The sequence below is a fragment of the Bos mutus genome, chromosome 3 (genome assembly GCF_027580195.1).
Source record: "Bos mutus isolate GX-2022 chromosome 3, NWIPB_WYAK_1.1, whole genome shotgun sequence".
Lineage (NCBI taxonomy): Eukaryota > Metazoa > Chordata > Mammalia > Artiodactyla > Bovidae > Bos > Bos mutus.
The window spans coordinates 24201611-24222259 of NC_091619.1; the positions used below are offsets into that span (position 1 = coordinate 24201611).

General features: G+C 34.3%; 1 protein-coding gene across 4 annotated transcripts in view; it reads right to left on the bottom strand.

The window, feature by feature from the left end:
- MAN1A2 (mannosidase alpha class 1A member 2) overlaps positions 1-20649 on the bottom strand; it is a 156337-nt gene that overhangs the window by 34109 nt on the left and 101579 nt on the right. For all 4 annotated transcript variants that reach the window (XR_011463622.1, XR_011463621.1, XM_070367422.1 and 1 more), the window contains exons 8-11: positions 19857-19950; positions 10549-10664; positions 6101-6320; positions 252-424 (exon numbers count right to left, since the gene is read on the bottom strand). Coding sequence is in view for 2 of the 4 variants with exons in the window: in XM_070367422.1 (XP_070223523.1) it covers positions 252-424; positions 6101-6320; positions 10549-10664; positions 19857-19950 (603 nt within the window). In the remaining 2 variants the exon portion in view is untranslated. The remainder of the gene's footprint in view (positions 1-251; positions 425-6100; positions 6321-10548; positions 10665-19856; positions 19951-20649) is intronic.

Genomic DNA, 20649 nt, shown 5'->3' on the forward strand with positions numbered 1-20649 from the left:
GCCACTAAAGAATTACTCTGAACACAAACTGAAGTGAATGGGGGTTAATTTACCTAGGCTGTGAATCTGGGCAATTTTACAATGATTTTAGTTTACTCTAGAGGTTAAGCATTAATAGTCAAGTATAGAAATTTTATAATCATAGTGAAAAACTGCCATTTAAATGATTCTAAACATGAAGTAACATGGATGAGGACACATGGCACTGATTTAACAGTCTTGCACATAAAATGAAATACTGGCTTATTTACCAGGGCTGCTTCCCAGCCCCACTCCCGGTATCTTGGATCGTGAGTGAATCGCCAGAGGTACCAATAGGTTTCAATGACTTCTGGACGGAGGATGTAATACTTTTCAGCCTGCCGGACTGCCACAGCTTCTACTGCACCATCAAACTTGAATGATTCAGGACCAAGCTTTAATGCTGTAACATGACAAAAGAAATAAATGAGCACAGTAAACCATTTTTGTTGGGTTTGCCAGAAATTTTTCCTCCCTTGAAAGAATACAGTATAAAGTAATTTTATAGCTGTTTTATTGCTGCTGTTTTGCAAAATCAGTGACTTTAAAAGCTCCACATTTTCTTATAAATATTTCTATTATTCTGACATGAAATATTTTTCATAATGTATATCAACATACTGCTACATCTAACTAAAGTGACAAGAGTCTAGTAATTCTTTAGAAACAAATTTAAGGCTAGACATAAGCACATTACATTCCTGTTTTGGTCCAAAATCAAATAAAACAGATAAATAACTGTATTGTGCAAAATTATTTTTTTAAAAGTCAAGACAATTTAAGTCTTTTTAACATAACACATACATGTAAGAAAACATTTCAGAGCTCAGATTTTGAGTTAGATTTAGTTGCAGATTATAATCTTTTAAGTATACCATAGTACGTTAAGAAGCAATACATTTTAAAACTTAAAGCTAGTTTTAAAAATCATCTCTCTTCTATAACCTCTGTATATACAGCTAGGAAGAGGTTCAAATCGCCAACCACTAAGAATTTCATCAGTAAATTGCCCATTTATCAGTCTGAATAAATACCTGAAACTAACAATACTGTAAATCAACTACAGTTAAAGAAAAAACTTAAAAGAAATATTGCCATTACACATATACAACATTATATAAAATACCTTAAATTATGATTTCCATTCAGGCTGGAATATAGTACTACATGAAAGACTTCTAAAGAACCTCTTTCTAATCATACCCAGCACTCTATACCTGGGCAATACAAAATCACCCTGCACTGGGATGCTGGAGTCACACACAATTACCACTCTCAGCTGTCACCTTTCTTTTTTACTAGTTTGTATCAGTGCCAAATAATTTCAAGGTCTCTCACTTCTTCCAAGAAATGCTAGGTACTTTTATATTTTCTCAGAAAAGGTAGCATAAGAACCATGCCAAAACAAAAGCATGCCATAGTTGTTGGCATGACGTTTGCAGTGGCCAAATTTTAGCATTGTAAGGGTGACACCATAAACTCCTTTAATCATAATTAAAATAAAGCATTTCATACCACTGCCCACACTGGAGAAAAAACACAAAACCAAAAAACACTGTAGTGATGGTAGCTCTATTAAAAGCAAACCATGATCCAGAAGAGAGCTGAAAACCAAGCTATTATTGCTAAGTCTTGGAGAACTAAAGTAGAACCGAAGCAGGCGTTTTTAACCTGAGGACATAACTCTATGGTAGGCTTTCAAAGAGGGAGATAATGTTGTGTCTAAGAAGCCTCTGAAATTGCATGCAAAACTTTATGTGTGCTCATATAGTTCTGACCACCTCCTCAATGGGATGTGAGGTAAGGACTAACCAAGAAATTATCAATATATTGTAAGAAAACTTCTACTCAGCTTACTGACAAGATCTGGCATACAATCAAATATTGTTTGTCATTTAAAAATGTTTTTAAAATAAGAAAAGTCAAACAAACATCATAGGCACCAAAATGAGAGTAATCCAATAAATAGGAAGAAAAGTCACTTACTCTGGGTTTCATGTTTTCCTTTTCTCAAAGACCAGGAGTGTTAAGTGATTGTATGGAGTTTTCAAATGTTAACCTTTTAAGGCTAACTTTAAATTAGATAATAATCCCATAATCATAATAATATCACTTGAGTTAAAGTAGACATTGGCTGTGTGGAACTAATATTTTAGACTTCTTAGTAAAATTTTTATTTCACTGATTAATCATTTATAACTTCATTCATGAGGAGTTGGTGAGTAAAAACATGCAAATCTAATACACATACCATAGCCATTATTTTTGCCAAATCATTGTTTTGACGTTTCTGAGGGCATTAATTCTCAGGTGCTCTTTTGCTTAAGCAATGTTGTAAAAAATAATTTCAAAACATTCTACCTCTACTTAATTTCTATTCCTTACCTAAAATTTCTCACTTACAATCGATACATCATTTCTAAAAGGAAAATAACTAATCCAACAAGTAAAAATTGAGTCAAAATCATAAATAATTTAGTACTTGAGTAAAAAGAATCTAGAGGATGCAAAAATCATATAATGAAGGTGAAGGAAAGAGACACGCACAAATTTTAAAAATGAAAGTAAAATATCAATTGAAATAAAAAGTCAGTTGTAAGACAGTAAGAGATAATTTTAAAGCAGGCACAGGTTTGTAAAGTCATGGGAAATAAAATTCATACGCATCTTTCAGGGCTGGTAGAATCTGTACAGATGGAAAAATAATTACACTTAAGTCAACAAAAGATATTTAACAAAATCTAAAAAGCACATGACAGAGGATGAGATGGTTGGATGGCATCACTGACTCAACGGACTTCAGTGTGAGTAAACTCCAGGAGCTGGTGATGGACAGGGAAGTCTGGCGTGCTGCAGTCCATGGGGTCGCAAAGAGTCGGACACGACTGACTGACTGAACTGAAAAAGCACGAAGAATATTCTTGGACATGCAATCTGACTACAGTGTCAATGGTCTAATAGCAAGAGAAGAATTTAAACTATTTTCCTGTATCCTTTCCTATCAATTTAAGCAAACAATAGCTGTAAAAACTCTTAAAATATGTCCATTTCTCCATGTTCAATGGATGTTTTGTCTAAACAGATTAAATTTCCCCCCAGATGTGACAGCACATAGTCTGAGGAAGGCTTTATCCAATTTCAATGTGAAGTAAATTAAGTTATATAATAGTCATTATTTTAATAATGTTCAGCAGTTTGTCTGTCTTTTTAATCTAGAAACCCAGATAGAGAAAGTACTATATTCTGGAAGTCTTAAGATCTGGTTTGGCATTTATTTTGCATTATACCTCAGAATATGGGCTTCCCTGGTGGTTCAGATGGTAAAGAATCTGCCTGCAATGCAGGAAACCCGAGTTCAATCCCTGGGTCAGGAAGATTCTCTGGAGAAGGAAATGGCAACTCACTCCAGGATTCTTGCCTGGAGAATTCTATGGACAGTGGAACCAGAAGGCTTATAGTTTATGGGGTTGCAAAGAGTTGGACATGACTGAGTGACCAACACTTTCACTTTTCATACCTGAGGTATGAATAAACTAAAACAATGTATCAATCTAGCTTCCCATGCGGATATAATGTCTTCCCAGGTGGCACTAGTGGTAAAGAACCCACTGGCCAATGCAGGAGACACACGGGACATGGGTTCGATCCCTGGGTTGGGAAGATCTCCTGGAGGAGGGCATGGCAACCCACTCCGGTATTTTTGCCTGGAGAATTCACAAGGACAGAGGAGCCTAGTGGACTACAGTCCACAGGTTCACAAAGAGTCAGACACAACTGAAGCAATCTAGCACACAACACCAAATTACTGCTCTGTTTCATGAAGATTCAGCAGTGTTTCCTACAAACCTAGCTAAATATTAAGCAGTAGGCCATGTTTATCAGTAAGTGGAATATATGAATAATAACAGATTTTGAAATAATGTTAATTCTAATTCCAATAAACTGAAGTGAAATCCCAAGGCAGTGATTACTGCATGAAATTAACCCAAATAACTACTAAGAAGTGGATATATTTTTAAACAACTTAGCCAAAAATTACAGCACAGCTATAAGAAAATACAGCAGAAGATGTAATAACCTAGCGGGAAGTAAGCATAACTAGGACTGTATGTTTTAATTAAAAGATCTAAGCTGGAGATTAAAGATAAGTAAAAACAGTGAAAGAGTTGAAAATACAGGATACAAATCAAATAGTAATCTTTTGGGGCATACCATGGGAAAGAGCCACAGGTTCATTGACTGGCAATATGAAAACGACATCAGAACAAGCATAACAACAACCATAAACTGCATTTTTAAAAATTTTATTTAAACTCGAAAACATTCTGTAGAAGACAGGTTGGATATTATTATCCCAGTATTTTGCAGATGGAGCAACTGAGGCTTAGGAAGGTTAAATGATTTGCCTAAGACTCATAGATAATAAATAGTGGAACATGGGACTTTTCAACCTAGTTCACACGTTCTTTTCATAGTATCAGTGTTTCAAATCAGCATTGGCAATATCACTATGAAATGCGAAAGTCAGAACTGTACAGTAATATGAGGAATCCTTTCATAACTCTGGTATTCTATGAATTTTTCAAAGGCAAGGAAGACATCTGTTCACACTTTAACCCATAAGAATCCAGCATAATGCTTGGCACAAAATATGTGCTTCATGTTTAATGGAATGAATGATTAATTATAATAACCATAATAGACCATATTTTAATGTGTTGCATGAAATCCTACTATTTTAGATCCAGTAGTTGATTTGTGGTCAAAATCTGCATAACAAGTATTATTATCATGGGTCCTAGTACAAACACTTAATATCCATTCTGTTCCTTGAGGTCATACTAATTTCAGCTATATTTTAAGTATGTATTTGATATTCTACAATATACCTTAACTTCCATTTGTAACTCAGGTCACTGACTTCAGATGCATTATGTACTAAGTTAAATCACCACAAAATGATATGTGCCTCAATGTCCTTTTGACTTAGTTATATTTTGTCAAGAAATGGAATCTTCGCTTTAGTTACTGAGATAAACTGAAAGGTCAATTTCATAGTAAGTTCAATTACTTATTATATAAAAATATGACATTCATAAACTAGGATAAATTTTAAACCAATCATATCAGTTTCATAGTACCTGATGATATATTAACCCTGAAACACAAATTTAGTTATTTAACTAAAGCAACATTTCAATTTCTGAAATCACAACAGAAATTCCTAGCTTTCAGTTTTTTAGGGAGCCCATTATCCATTATTTCATATAGAAACATACATTTTTAAAGCCAGAGGAAAAACTTGGAAGACCTTGCTCAGTGTTTCTTAAGGCTATTCTTCAGGCTTTTATTTAAATCTAATTGCCTTCTCCTTCCATGAAATTCTATATTTAACAAATACATATATACTGTTTATCTATGACTAAATGCATGAATGTGTATGTGTGTGTGCGTGGATGCACAAACAATATTTTTCACCCTCAGGAACCAACTTTTGTCACCTGTAAAACTGAGAATCATCTCACTGTTTTTAGGTGAGGACACTGAAGTCCAGAAATATCACCTATTTCCCTAAAGCAACATGAAAGCTTCTTTTTAAAGGCACAAACAACTTAAAAATTATTGTGAACTAACAGACAAACTACCAGTTATCTAGATATCAATTATACATTCAATTTAACTAATATCTTTTGGCTATTCCTATTTTCACAAGATAGGCAAGGCATGTAACCTAAATCAATTCTATATTCTTTTAAGCAACTCATTATTTATAGAAATGGAAATAAACTAATTCTTCTATATTAAAATAATGTTATCCCATGCATTAAGCCCTACCTATTGTCTTTAAAACAACTTATTCAAAATCTTTATTTAAAAAAACAGAATTCAGAATAATAATTTAAAAAAAGATTCAGGAACACGTATTTAGAATTAAAATTCAAGTTTAAAAAAAATAATTTACTATGTTAGAATAAATTATTTTGAAGTGAAAAATGCCTATTTATTTTCCTTCTAATTCCTGGACATATTATCTTAAGATTAGTTTAAACTAAACAATTAGCATTATTAATATTCTTACCAGTTCTGTCATAGGACTCATGACATGTACGTGCAATTTCCGCTCCTAGCTCTAAATAATGTCCAGCTTTATCCATTCTGGAACCATCTGCTCCTAGTACAAACATTCCCCCAGCAAAGCAGGCCAAATGCCCCATCTTCTTTTCCAAGTGCCCATTCTTCCATTCTCCAATAAAGGTAAGACCTCCACGAGACTTCCTAATAAGATGTTTTTCTATAGCCTATAAGAAAGAGTAGATATTCCAAATTTTAGAGGCAAAGTGTTAGTATTCAGATTTACTACATCCTTCTGGCACAAAACCTTGGTAAGATGATATTCTACAAAGCAATAACTATCCTGAACTGAAAGACTTAATTACAATAATTAAGTTTAGGAATGAACAATCAAGTTACATATAATCTTAAACAAATATTTCAATCACTACTATAATGAGACAAGGTGGGAGAGAGGAGACTGGCCTGAAAATTACCTTTCAACATAACATTACCCATATTACTGTTTTTCTTCTTCTTGCTCTAAATGAAATGCATAATAATCACTCAGTTGAGGTCAGGATGACAAGTTATAACTCAGAGACCCTGCTAATTTATTTTCTATTTCATACAACAAAATGTTAATAGGAAGAATAACACTCAGGTTAAGCAGAAAAATATGATTTTGATAATTAGTTAAAATGGCTTCTTTTTCATATAATTGCTCAAGTATTTTAAGAAGGTTTAGTAGGTGAAATAGCTTAATGTTATAAAACTTAGAAAAATAAACTGAAAAGTTCAAACATAATTCCTTAGTCCCTTCCTTCAAAAACTTAGGCATTTGTTTTGGAGGCTGTGCCATGGTTAAGAGAGGCCATGAGATAATATCAATTTTATCCAGTTTCCTAAAATGTCAATTTTACTTCTTCTGAAATGTCAACTTTACTGAAAGGAATGGGAATGATGAGAGAAATCTTTATTAAACCTGAATATAACACAAAGTAGAGTCCAACAATCATGCTTAATTTTAAAAATGAAAAATTTTAAGAGCTTTGTTCCTTTGGCCCATGTTCTTAGATTTTGCTGAGAGGAGCTAAAGATTAATTCTTCACCTTCTTTGTAAAACTATAAGGAACTGCATTAATTTAATTCTCTTTAGTAGAAATTATTATACATGATTAAATATTATACTTTTCTGATAATAAAAGATACTAAGACTCAACTCATATTATGGGCTGTTCTCTGACAAGCTCAATAACGATCAGCTTTCAAATGTTTTTTCTATATTCCTTGTCACAATGTTTGTTTTACAGAAACATAAGGACTATGCCTTATTTATCATCTTATACTCCACAAGCCCTGCAGGATGCCTTCAACGATTGTTTAATAAGTCATTTTATAAATAAACAGTACTCTTTGATAATTTTATTAAGCCTATTAGAGCAAAGAGGGGTAGCTGATAATCATAATGATAATAAGCATTTACTGTTGCTTTGCTCAGTCGTGTCTGACTCTTTGCGACCCCATGGACTGTAGCCTACCAGGCTCCTCTATCCATGGGATTTTCCAGGCAATAGTCCTGGAGTGGATTGCCATTTCCTTCTCCAGGGGATCTTCCCAACCCAGGGATCGAACCCGGGTCTCCCGCATTGTAGACAGACACTTTACCATCTGAGCCATCAGGGAAGTCCTTAACTGTAATACTCAAGCACAAATGAAAAATTAGTTTTTATAATGAAGATTATTTCCTTTTAAACACAAGGACAATGTTTTTTTAATCTTTCTGGACCTCACGGTATCCAGCATGTTTTCCATATATAAAGTGAAAGTGAAAGTCGCTCAGTTGTACCTGACTCTTTGCGAGCCCATGGACTATACAGTCCATGGAATTCTCCAGGCCAGAATACTGGAGTGGATAGCCTATCCCTTTCTCCAGTGGATCTTGCCAACCCAGGAATCGAATTGGAGTCTCCTGCATTGCAGGCGGATTCTTTACCAACTTAGCTACGAGTGAAGCCTCTGTGTGTGTGTGTGTGTGTGTGTGTGTGTTTATGGCACCCAATAAATGCCTAAAGGACAATATCCATAGTTTAGATTCTAAATCTTTGTGTGATATTTGTATCACTTTATTTCTGCTCATCACAGTAACATAGTATATTAGATTTATAGTAATATAAATATATTTATAGTAATTTATAGTTAATTACTATTTATAGTAATATAAATCTTACTATGTTATGAGTAAAAGATATCTAAACATATCCCCATTGGCCTACTGGGATTAAAGTAGAAGGTGGGTAAAGACAGGACTTTTTACCAACAATTCTCTTACAGACTCCTAAAATTTCTTGCACAGCTCCCTTTTCTCTAAAAATGTGACAAAAGCCTAAGAGTTCAATTTAAAAGTAACTGCCATTCAGAAGTTTGACATTTTTTGAACAAGTCTGAGCAAGAAAGTAATGCTCCAAAAGGACTGAATAAAAGGTATAGTTTTTGCTATTTCAAATAAAGACTAAATATAAACTTGATCAGAATATAAAATCTATAATACACAATTTTTAAAAAGAAAGCTAAGATATAAGAACCAGGGATATGGATACTTGTAAGTGTAGAGGAAGGCCAAATGAGGATGGAATAATTTAAATACACTAGTTTAGAAAGACAAATTTACAAATGACTTATCTTAAATTAGAATGAATCTTAAAATTCATAATCATTCCTATCTCCTCCATGCATACAACATGTCATTAATTTTACTATCTGTATATACTCTATCTTCTAACATAATTCTGTTATCAAAGATAATTAACATTGCAAAAACTGCATACATGTCTCAAAATGAAAGTTAGCTAACTGGTTATTTCATAGGTGCCAATTTTCAAACTAAGGACTAATAAAAACAGGATACAGAAAACAAATATAGAAAGAAAATTAGGACACATAACTCATATAACAGATGATTCATGGAAAATAAATTTTAATTTATGAGATTAACTTTCAAAACAGGCATCATGCTTTTAAAAGTATTAATATATATAATTTTAAAACAATGACAAATGTTCTTTTCCCTGTAGGAAAAATTATTAAAAATAAAAGAGAAAATGTTTTCAGGTTTAAATTATTACAAGAAAGCAGCAAACTATGAAGAAAAAATGATTACACAATATACGATATGTCACACTTTATCAAAAATAAAAATATTAAATACACTCATTTATCAAGTACTTACTGAATACCTATTGTTTCAGGTCATGCAAGACAATAATAAATGTCTGTCTTCAAAGAAGCCACAATCCAGTGGGACTGATACAGGTGGCTATTTTCAACACTGTGATACTAAAAATACTACATTCTTCCTAGACATTAACTTTTCCTGCATCATAAAAATTTCCAGGTTTAAAGTTTAATAACAGAATAAAATTCTTCAACTTTTCAAAATGTAAGTCTTCATAAAAAATTTTAGAAGTCACCTACTAAAGTACAGATTCCCGATTATAGTTTAGTTCATTTTCTTAGTCAACACACTCCTTCAAGAAACATTTATACCTATGGTAGGCAAACCAGTACAATGCAACATATCAGTTCAATTCCTGTGTGTTTTTATAAAACTACAGAGATTAGTTCCTTAAAAAGTGAGGATATATATGGTTAATAAGATCCTTGGTTTAACTTAAAGACAAAAGAACTATAACTCTAAGTATGGGTCATTGACTACAGTCAGAATGGTGTTGCTGTGTATAAAATATACAACTTTTAAAAGTGATTAAATTATTAAAGGAATATGGGTTTATACTAGATCAGAAGCAAATAATTTACAAAGTGACTAACACTTGGAAATACCACATATAAGTGTTTCCAAGAATGAAATCTGTCCCAATTTTAAATTGCCACAACACTGTAGCACAAGGTTACATAAATATAAAACAATATAGAAGAGGGGTTAAGAGTACAGGCTCTGGACCTAGACTGTTCAGATATGGGTTCCATTACTAACTAAGCTATGCAAGCTTTACTTCTCTGCACCTTGAGGTCTCACGAGTAAAACGGTAGAGAAGATTAAATGACTTCACATATGTGAAAGGAATCAGAACAGTGCAAACACTATAAAATGTAAAAAATACTATAAAAGTGTTTTGTCCTTACATACCTATAAGGCTCTCAATGTGTAGGTTTAATTGGTCATTTGAAAATAGAAATGTTTATGGAAAAGTATGTTAAGTCATAAGTTTTTCCAGGCTCTGCAGAAAATAGCTACAAATAACTGAAATAAATTTTCATACATAAATATGCTACACTAAATTCTTCAACAATTAAAGTGTTACAATAAAGGAAAACAATTTATGACTATTATATTGAAATACTAACAAACTCTAAGTGAATGTAAATAATAATATATGTACAGGATGTTCATCAATTTCTATCAAATACATAATATATTTGAGATGTTAAGCAGGTAAATGTTCCGATAATAATTACCTCAACAGCATCATCATACATTTTTCTGGCTTCATGGTCTGTTTTATCTGACATCAACCATGCTTTTAGTAAGTACTCATAAAAACTGTCTCCTAGCCCGCCAACTGATGTATGATCTGCAACAGAATAAGGATGGAGGTGGAAAAAAGAGAAGATAGAGGACAAAAAATAATATTTTTTAATTACAATGACTATATTACATAGCAATAATTTGAACATTATATTGACAGCCCTATTGCCAACATACTTCAAATTTAATCCAGTAGGACGGTACCATAATCACTCTTCTCTACATCTGAACCCAATTTTCTAGGAAATCTTTTTCTGCTGGATGTGATATTTTACATGGTTAGTAGTCTTTTTCAATTATTGATGAGTACGTGGAAGAACACCACTGATAGGAATGTAAAATGGTACATCCACCTTGGAAAACGATTTGGCAGTTTCTTTAAAAGATCAACATATATACCTACCATAAAATACAAATATTCCACTCTTGGATTTTTACTCATGAGAAAAAAAGGACATACATCCACTAGAAGGCTTGTGTGTTCACAGCACTTTTTTGTAACAGCCCCAAAGTGAAAATAACCCAAACGTCCATCAACAGGTGAATGGATAAACAAATTGTGGTATTCCACAAAGTGGGATTATATTCAGAACTACTAATACACACAACATGGATGAAGCTCAAAATAATTATGCTGAGTTAAAGGAGCCAGAAAAAATGAAAGTACATATAAAGGACTGCATTTATAGAAGATTCTAAAAAATACAAACCTATCTATAATGATAGAAAGCAGATCACTGGTTGCTTGAGAAAGGAGCGAGAAGGGGAGTAAGGAAAAAAAATCATAAAGGCATTATGAGGAAGTCTTTTGGGGTGAACATATGTTCATTATTTTGATGGTAGTGATAGTTTTCTTAAGTTTATACTTATTTTAAAGCTTATTGAACTGTATACTTCAAATACATACAGCTTATTGTATGTCAATTTTACCTTAGTAAAACTGTTTTTACAAAAGCAAGTAAACAAAATAAAAAGGATATTTGGAATCAGTCCAAATCGATCAGTAATATCAACAAACTTAACTCGTTTTAATTCACCTTTTAAAATAAACTGAGACTCACTCTGCAATTTTTTTTAGTTCTATCTTCTTAATCTATATAAATACTTTTTACTAAAGACATACGTAAATACTAAAATTGTGCAGGAAATTAAAAAGAAATGGTGAAAAGACAGATGAGGATGGATAGGAGTTTTATACAGAAGATTTAAGGAGAGTAAAGAAAAAGAAAGTAAACTGATCAAAGTTAGAGCTGTCAGGGGTACTGGTGATCCAGTTAGAACTGGAAATTATAAATTTGTAGTCATCTTAGTCGTTGAGTTGTGTCTGACTCTTTGCAAGCCTGCCAGGTTCCTCTGTACATGGGATTTTCCAGGCAAGAATACTGGAGTGGGTTGCCATTTCCTTTTCCAGGGGCTCTTCCTGACCCAGGGATTGAACCCAGGTCTCCTGCATTGCAGGTAGATTTACTGTCCGAGCCACTAGGGCCCAGTTTTGTTATAAATTTGTAGTGACTTTAACCTTTATTATTGATGATTTTCATGAGCAATGCTCAGCTGACTATAGATGAATGGAAAAGGTACATGGCTGAGTTGATACAAGCATTGGATTTGTAGGACAGATAACACAGAAGACTAAAGGTATTCTCACATTGGTTCAGATACTACGCAGTCTAGGCTGGATAGGAAAGGAAGCAACAGGTGATCTTTATTTCACTGTTCACCTATTGCACCCAGCCAGTAAAATATCAGCTGACCTGAGAGTCGGGAATACCAGACCACCTGACCTGCCCCTTGAGAAACCTATATGCAGGTCAGGAAGCAACAGTTAGAACTGGACATGGAACAACAGACTGGTTCCTAATAGGAAAAGGAGTACGTCAAGGCTGTATACTGTCACCTTGCTTATTTAACTTATATCCAGAGTGCATCATGAGAAACGCTGGGCTGGAAGAAGCACAAGCTGGGATCAAGATTGCCAGAAGAAATATCAATAATCTCAGATATGCAGATAACACCACCCTTATGGCAGAAAGTGAAGAGGAACTAAAAAGCCTCTTGGTGAAAGTGAAAGAGGAGAGTGAAAAAATTGGCTTAAAGCTCAACATTCAGAAAACGAAGATCATGGCATCTGGTCGCATCACTTCATGGCAAATAGATGGGGAAACAGTGTCAGACTTTATTTTTGGGGGCTCCAAAATCACTGCAGATGGTGACTGCAGCCATGAAATTAAAAGACGCTTACTCTTTGGAAGGAAAGTTATGACCAACCTAGATAGCATATTCAAAAGCAGAGACGTTACTTTGCCAGCAAAGGTCTGTCTAGTCAAGGCTATGGTTTTTCCAGTGGTCATGTATGGATATGAGAATTGGACTGTGAAGAAAGCTGAGCACTGAAGAATTGATGCTTTTGAACTGTGGTGTTGGAGAAGACTCTTGAGAGTCCCTTGGACTGCAAGGAGATCCAACCAGTCCATTCTGAAGGAGATCAGCCCTGGGATTTCTTTGGAAGGAATGATGCTAAAGCTGAAACTTCAGTACTTTGGTCACCTCATGTGAAGAGTTGACTCACTGGAAAAGACTCTGATGCTGGGAGGATTGGGGGCAGGAGAAGGGGACGACAGAGGATGAGATGGCTGGGTGGCATCACTGACTCGATAGACGTGAGTCTGAGTGAACTCCAGGAGTTGGTGATGGACAGGGAGGCCTGGCGTGCTGCGATTCATGGGGTTGCAGAGAGTTGGACATGACTGAGCGACTGAACTGAACTGAGAGTCTACTTTCACCATCAATGAGAACCTCTGCATTGCTTGTCAAGTTTTCTACGACCCCTTGATTTGTGATCTTTCCCATTCCCTAAAGCAGGGATTTTAAATCTCTTTTTCAAAAGACCTCTAAGGGACTTCCCTGGCAGTCTAGTGGTTAAGAATCTGTTTTGCAATGCAGGGGATGTGCATTTGATCCCTGGTTGTGGAACTAAGATCCCCGTGCCACGGAGCAACTAGGCCCGCATGCTGCAACTACTGAGCCTGTGTGTTCTAGAGCTCACGTGCCACAACTTGAGAGTCCGTGCTCTGCAATGAAGATCTGTGTGCTGCAACATGGGAAACTAAATAAAGAATAATAATAAAAAAGACCTCCACAGCTCTACCTCTTCCTTAATCTCAGCAGACAAACAAAAGTTCAAATTCATAGAAAAACTACAGATCACTAACCCCAAAAATGCATCTTTCAACTATCTGTACCCCCATCTACTAATTTATCTGTTTCTTTTGCCTGTTAAAGAGGAAAAAATGTTCCTTCTCTACTCTATGCACTCTACCTAGCTCTGAACACTAACCATTTCTGTTTCCTTTTCAGGAATCTCTCTCTTGGTTTATCTTTAACTTCTACCTGTCAACTGAAACTACCTCTTATTATTAACACCTTAAAATAATCTAATCTTTTCTGACTCTACCATAATCTTTTGGTTTGTTATCTATCAGGTATTTACTGAAAGGATGAAGAAAGAGAAGTCATGGATGAACTCTAGATTTCTTGCTGGGGCAAATGACTGAATGAACAGTGGCCCTCTTCCCTGAAATTGGGAATACTAGAGGGGGAAATGACTTAAAGTGGAAGGAGTCTGAATCTTGGGCATGATAAATCTGAGGGACTAAATGGATATCTAAATGGGTATAACAAACATGGAAATCCAGAGATAAGTTAGCAGTATACCTTTGGGAGTTATAAAATTGGGATTTATAAAAATGTATCTAAGCCATCATGGAGTTCACCCAGACAGCATGTAAGACATGATCAAAGGACACAAATGGTCCTTTGGAACATAACAATTACAAAAGTAATTAAAATAATATGTAGGGCATTTTAAAATTTTGCACTTTTGCCTCACACATATATTTCTCAATATATTGTAGATCTAAGGATTAACAAATGATCAGGAGAAGAAAACATAAAAAATTAAAGTAGATGAATTAATGAGAAAAACCTTGGAAAGGTATATGTCTTGTCATCACAATTTAGAGGCAATGATTTTTAGATATGTGAATTATTGCCAGGGTTTACAGATTTAGTTACAGGTTACTTAGGTTATAGGATGCAGTCCCAGTCCTGCCTAACAGGTTCTTATCAGCTCTTCTAGAATGTCATTTCAGTAGATGTTTATATATTCAATAAATAAATTCACAGCAGAAGCCTGAGATCCTTAGTTAACTATGGAATTTATCACCCAGTAGTCTGACTTTATTTGAACCACTAACCCATGCCCGCCTTGGTGTCAAATTTGATGTACCATGTCACTCCATGATCTGTTTTAAATTACCAATGGTTACATTTTCTGTCTTAACATAAAGTTAATGAGGTTCTAAGAAGCTAATTCTTGAAGTGTTCTTATAGGAAATTCTAGAATAAACAGATCTGTATCATATGCTTTATAGTTTATGAAGTATTTTTTATTTATTTTTTATTTTTTAAATATATTCATTATCTCATAAATATGATTCACATAACTGTCTTAATAAAATAAGTACAAATAACAGATGAAGGAACAAAGGCATGAGGTTAATTAACTTATCTAAATTATTAGGCAGAAAAACCTGGATTAGTCTTTCAACTCCAAGTATTATACCCATTCTTACTTTTTTCATATTTTAAATCAGTAGTATGAAATTTAATGAATCAGTAATGATAAGTTTCCTATATCTTCTTCACTTAAGTCATTAAATGGCATAGGTTAAGCACTGTACATAGAAAACTAGTGAAAAAATGAAGCAAAAAAAAAAAAGATATTAATGATGTGCCTTTAAATCTAGGTTGCTTACTACATTCTTTTATATCTGTTGCTAAGTACTTTTCCTGGAGGTAATTACCATAATTCTTCTGTGATTGCTGTGTGCATGTCACAGACATTATCATTACTCTAATTATAATACAGTTAGCCAAAGCTGAATTGTTAAATTTCAGTTCAGTTCACTGTTTGTTTTGCAGACTATTTATAGTTATGACAGATGCCTACTGCTCAAAGATAATAATAGAATTTGATATACTTTTCAGAAGCTGATATGAAATATACAGAAATACTAAAAGGAACAAACTGGACAATTTAATAAGGACTGCAGCTGCTAAAGGGATATCAGGGTAGCTCCCCTAAAATTGTAAAGACCTCTTGCCAAAACAACCAGTGAATGGTTCTTTTTATAACATTCTCAAAATTAATAACTGCTGTGGGTGAAGAAATTCTAAAGAAGTAATCTGGATTCGTTTTGTGGGAAAAAAGCAAGTATAACTAAAAGAAATGTTTTTTACTGCAATTTTTACTATGGTAAATATATGCATATAACATGAATGTTGCCATTTTTACCATTTTTTAAGTGTACTATTCAGTAGCATTAATTACATTCACAATGTGGTACAAACATTGTCATTATTTCCAAAACTTTGTCATCATCCCAAACAGAAATGCTACACCTATTAAGCAATAACTCCATTCTCCTCTCAACCAAGCCCCTGACAACCCCCAATACACTTCCTGTCTCTCTAAATTTGACTACTCTAGCTATTTGATATAATTGGAATTATATAATATTTGTCATTTTGCAACTGGCTTTCATTTTAGATTAATATTTTCAAGGTTCATCTATGTTGTAGCATGTATAAGAACTTCATTCTTTTTTACAGTTAAAAAACATACCATTGTATGTATATACCACATTTTATTTATCCATTTGAAGGATACTTTCCTGTTTCCACCGGTATTGTGAATAATGTTGCTGTAAACACTGGCATGCAAATATCTCTGTGTCTTTGCTTTCAAATCTTTTGGGTATCTATCTAGCAGTTGAATTGCTCAATCATATGGAATTTTATGCTTAACTTTCTGTGAAACCACCAAACTGTTTTTCACAGTGGCTACACCATTTTACATTCCCACTAGTAGCATGAGAGGGTCCCAATTTTTCCACATCCTCACCAACACTTATTATCTGTCCTTTTGATTACAATCTTCCTAGCAGGTGTGAAGTGATATCTCATTATGCTTTGATTTGCATTTTCCTAATGAATAATGATGTTGAGCATTTTTTTCATGTGTTTATTTTCCATTTGAATATCTTCTTTGGAGAAAACTTTATTCAAGTTCTTTATCCACTTTTTAATTGAGTGTTTGTCTTTTTGCTGTTGAGTTTGAACATGAGTTTGAGAAGTTCTTTATACATTCTGGATATTAAACCCTTATCAGATATATGGTTTGCAAGTATTACTTATTTACAAATAAACTCTCATTCTGTGGGTTGTCTTTCAATCTCATAACAATATCCTTTGATGCACAAATGTTTCTAACTTTAATGAAATCCAATTTATTTCTTCTATTGTTGCCTGTACTGTTGAAGAAGTCACTGCCAAATCCAAGGTCATGAAGATGTGTCTTTCTAAAAGTTTTAAAGTTTTGGTTCTTAAATTTAGGGTCTTTGATGCATTTTGACTTAATTTTTGAATCTGGTATAAGGTAAGGGCCCAACTTCATTCTTTGTCATGTGGCTATCCAATTTTCACAATACCATTTGATGAAGAGAAAGAGTTATAATTTTAATTAAGATGCCATCAATGAGATACTGTTGGTCATTTGAAAGGCTGGCAATTCTCAAACAGTGTTTTATTTTTCAGTATTCTAAGATTTTTGTGTACAAGAGAGCATCTTATTTAAAAATGCTTTTACTTCAAAAGTAACATATATCCATTATCAGATTAGGTTAACAGAGGTAAACAAAATTAGAAAATAAAAACAAACATTCAGGAAAAAAACACAGGGAACACTCTGGTTCCTATTTTTGTGGTGTTTGTTTTCTCTCTTTTCCTAAATATCTTTCTGCTGCTGCTGCTGCTGCTGCTAAGTCGCTTCAGTCGTGTCTGACTCTGTGCGACCCCATAGACGGCAGCCCACCAGGCTCCCCTGTCCCCGGGATTCTCCGTGCAAGAATATTGGAGTGGGTTGCTGGTTCCTTCTCCAATGCATGCATGCATGCATGCTAAGTCGCTTCAGTCGTGTCCAACTCCGTGCAACCCCAAAGACGGCAGCCCACTAGGCTCCCCTGTCCACGGGATTCTCCAGGCAAGAATACTGGAGTGGGCTGCCATTTCCTTCTCCCAAATATCTTTCTAGGTACTTCATATTCTATGTCAAGCATTCTAATAACATAACTTTTAATGTCTATATAGTATATCACACCTGGAGGGACTATAACTTAACCAAACCTCTTTCACAAGAAGTTTAAAAACTGCACTGTCCAATGTGGTAGGCTTTAGTCACAAATAGCTAATTAAATAGAACATTTTCTTCATCACAGAAAGTTCGTTCCATTGAAAAGGAGTCCTTTAGAATGTTTCCAAATTATCCCTATTTTATATATATGTGTGTGTGTGTCTGTATACACACACACACACACACACAGAGGTCTGAAAATTTTTTGGAATAAATGTCTAGAAATGAGTCACTGCTTCAAAGGTCATACAAATTTTCGTATTTTCTGAAGCACTGGATATATTGGGATATGTCCATTCTGTTTATTAATTTAATAGAAAAAGAACAGTATCTTCTGTTTAAAAGCTTCACTGATTTGCTTAGGGACACAGTAAAGTGGAAAGACAGCAACAAAGGTCTCTGATGACCAAACTACGGAGATGCTACGAACATGGTACTAAACATAGTCTTTTGTACATTCTACTAAAGCAGCACAGAAGAAGTGCACTGTCTCTATGTGTCACTTATCTTCGTTAGCACCACTCTTAGGATTAAATAGGAACATCTGTATTCTGTCCATTTGTGTTTTGCTCTTTCATAAACTAACTACAAGAGATTAGTTTCATGTTTTTCAGTTTCATGTTTTTCATGAAAACTTTATTTAATGTTTCTAAAAAATCAGTTCCTTCAAAGATCAGTTCTAAAACTCTAATGAGATATCATCACCCCCTTCACAAACAAAACACAGTCTCCTGAAACAGAGGAAATCACTTCTACCACAGTCTCACCTAACAACTGGTACATTTCCTTTACTACAACGTTTATTTCATTATATAAACCCTGCCTGCTAGCCCGAGAGTTGCCTGAATTCAAAATCCTATATATTCTTTCCCAATCTCCAGTCTCATCCAAAAGTCTGGTAAATAACAGACAGTGATGCTGTTGTTCACTCAGTCATGTCCGACTCTTTGTGACCCCATGGACTGTAGCGCGCCAGGCTGCCCTGTCCTTCACCATTTCCCAGAGCTTGCTCAAACTCATGTCCAATGAGTCGGTGATGCTATCCCACCATCGCATCCTTTGTCGCCCCCTTCTCCTCCTGCTTTCAATCTTTCCAGTATCAGGGTCTTTTCTAATGAGTTGACTTATTGCATCAGGTGGCCAAAGTATTGGAGCTTCAGTTTCAGGATCAGTCCTTCCAATAAATATCCAGTACTGATTTCCTTTAGGATAGACTGATTTGATCTTGCAGTCCAAGGGACTCTCAAGAGTCTTCTTTAACACTTTAACTGATGCTTTTGATGTTCAAAACCATCAATTCTTTGGCACTCAGCCTTCTTTATGGCCCATGTCACACATCCATACAGGACTACCAGAAAAACCATAGCTTTGAATACATGGACCTTTGTTGGCAAAGAAATGTCTCTGCTTTGTAATATATTGTCTAGGTTTGTCATAGATGCTTGCTTTTCTTTCAAGGAGCAAGTGTCTTGTAATTTCACGGCTTTAGTCACCATCTGCAGTGATTTTGGAGCCCAAGAAAATAAAGTCTGTCACTGTTACCTTTTAAAATGAATGATCAGATGTAGCTTATCTAAGAGCAAGCACACTATCTTCCAGTCATTTAACACACACAACTCTTCTTCATATTACTTGACTAAATACTTATCTCAAGCAATGCTCTTATTTATACCAAGATATAGTTCACAAACAAGGGCTTCAAAGTATAACCCTTTGCAAATGCCACACTATATTTTAGCTAAGTACTTACACATACGTGAAATAAAATACTCTTGTGAGATGGGTTATTAATATCTCCATTTTAAACGTATAAAAACTGAAACTACAAGACACGAGAAACTTGCCACAGGTTACAGGACTAGCAGATCAGAGGGTTATATACAATCTGGAGTTTCTAATACTACATGTAGTGTACTTATCACTATGTCAAGCACAAGTTTTCAGACTATATTTCAACAGAGCATCAGTGGTAATAGAAATACTTACATTGACCCCAGCGACCTGTTCTTGGGTTCAAATAATTTGGATAAAGACCATTTGGACGATCCATTTTCTGAAGCAGTTTCCGAATGTGCATGACCTAAGCAAAATAAAGAATGCAATCATGAAAAAAAATCACTAAAGTTTTATATTAATCTGGGCTTTGTTTTTTTTCTCTCACTCAGAACCTACATTCCTACCCCCCTACTGTGTGTGTGTGAGATAGACAATAAGGCTTCTCTTTTTTAAATGACTCATTATTTTTATAAGATAGAATATGAGCATTATTTAAAAATAATAAATAAGCAACAATAAAGCACAAAGAAAAAGGCATAGAAACCAATTTAAATTTCAACATTCTACTCTCCAGAAATAGTCATCAGAAACACCACTGGTAAACATTATTCTAGACATATTCAATATGTACATAACTAAATGTTAAGAACAGAAACAATTTCATAAAAATATAATCATAATAGAACATTTGTAATAAAAAGTATGAACCACTCTGAAGTTAATAGATGAAAAAGTAAAACTAAATTGCTGAACTTTAAATATTGATCCCATAATAGACATCCTTAAATTCCCAGAATTCCTAAACTTCAATTCCTAAAAGATATTCCTTAAGTTAAGGGGAGAAAATCACGAAATACATTAAGAAGCTGGAGACTTTTCCAGGGACTTTATTTTGATTCATCTCTAGATTGGATGGTGGATTTTTTAAGTGCTTAAAAAAAAATTTTTTTTAAGCACAAACGTGTTCTTTCTTGTATTCTTGTTTCAGAATGTTATCATCACA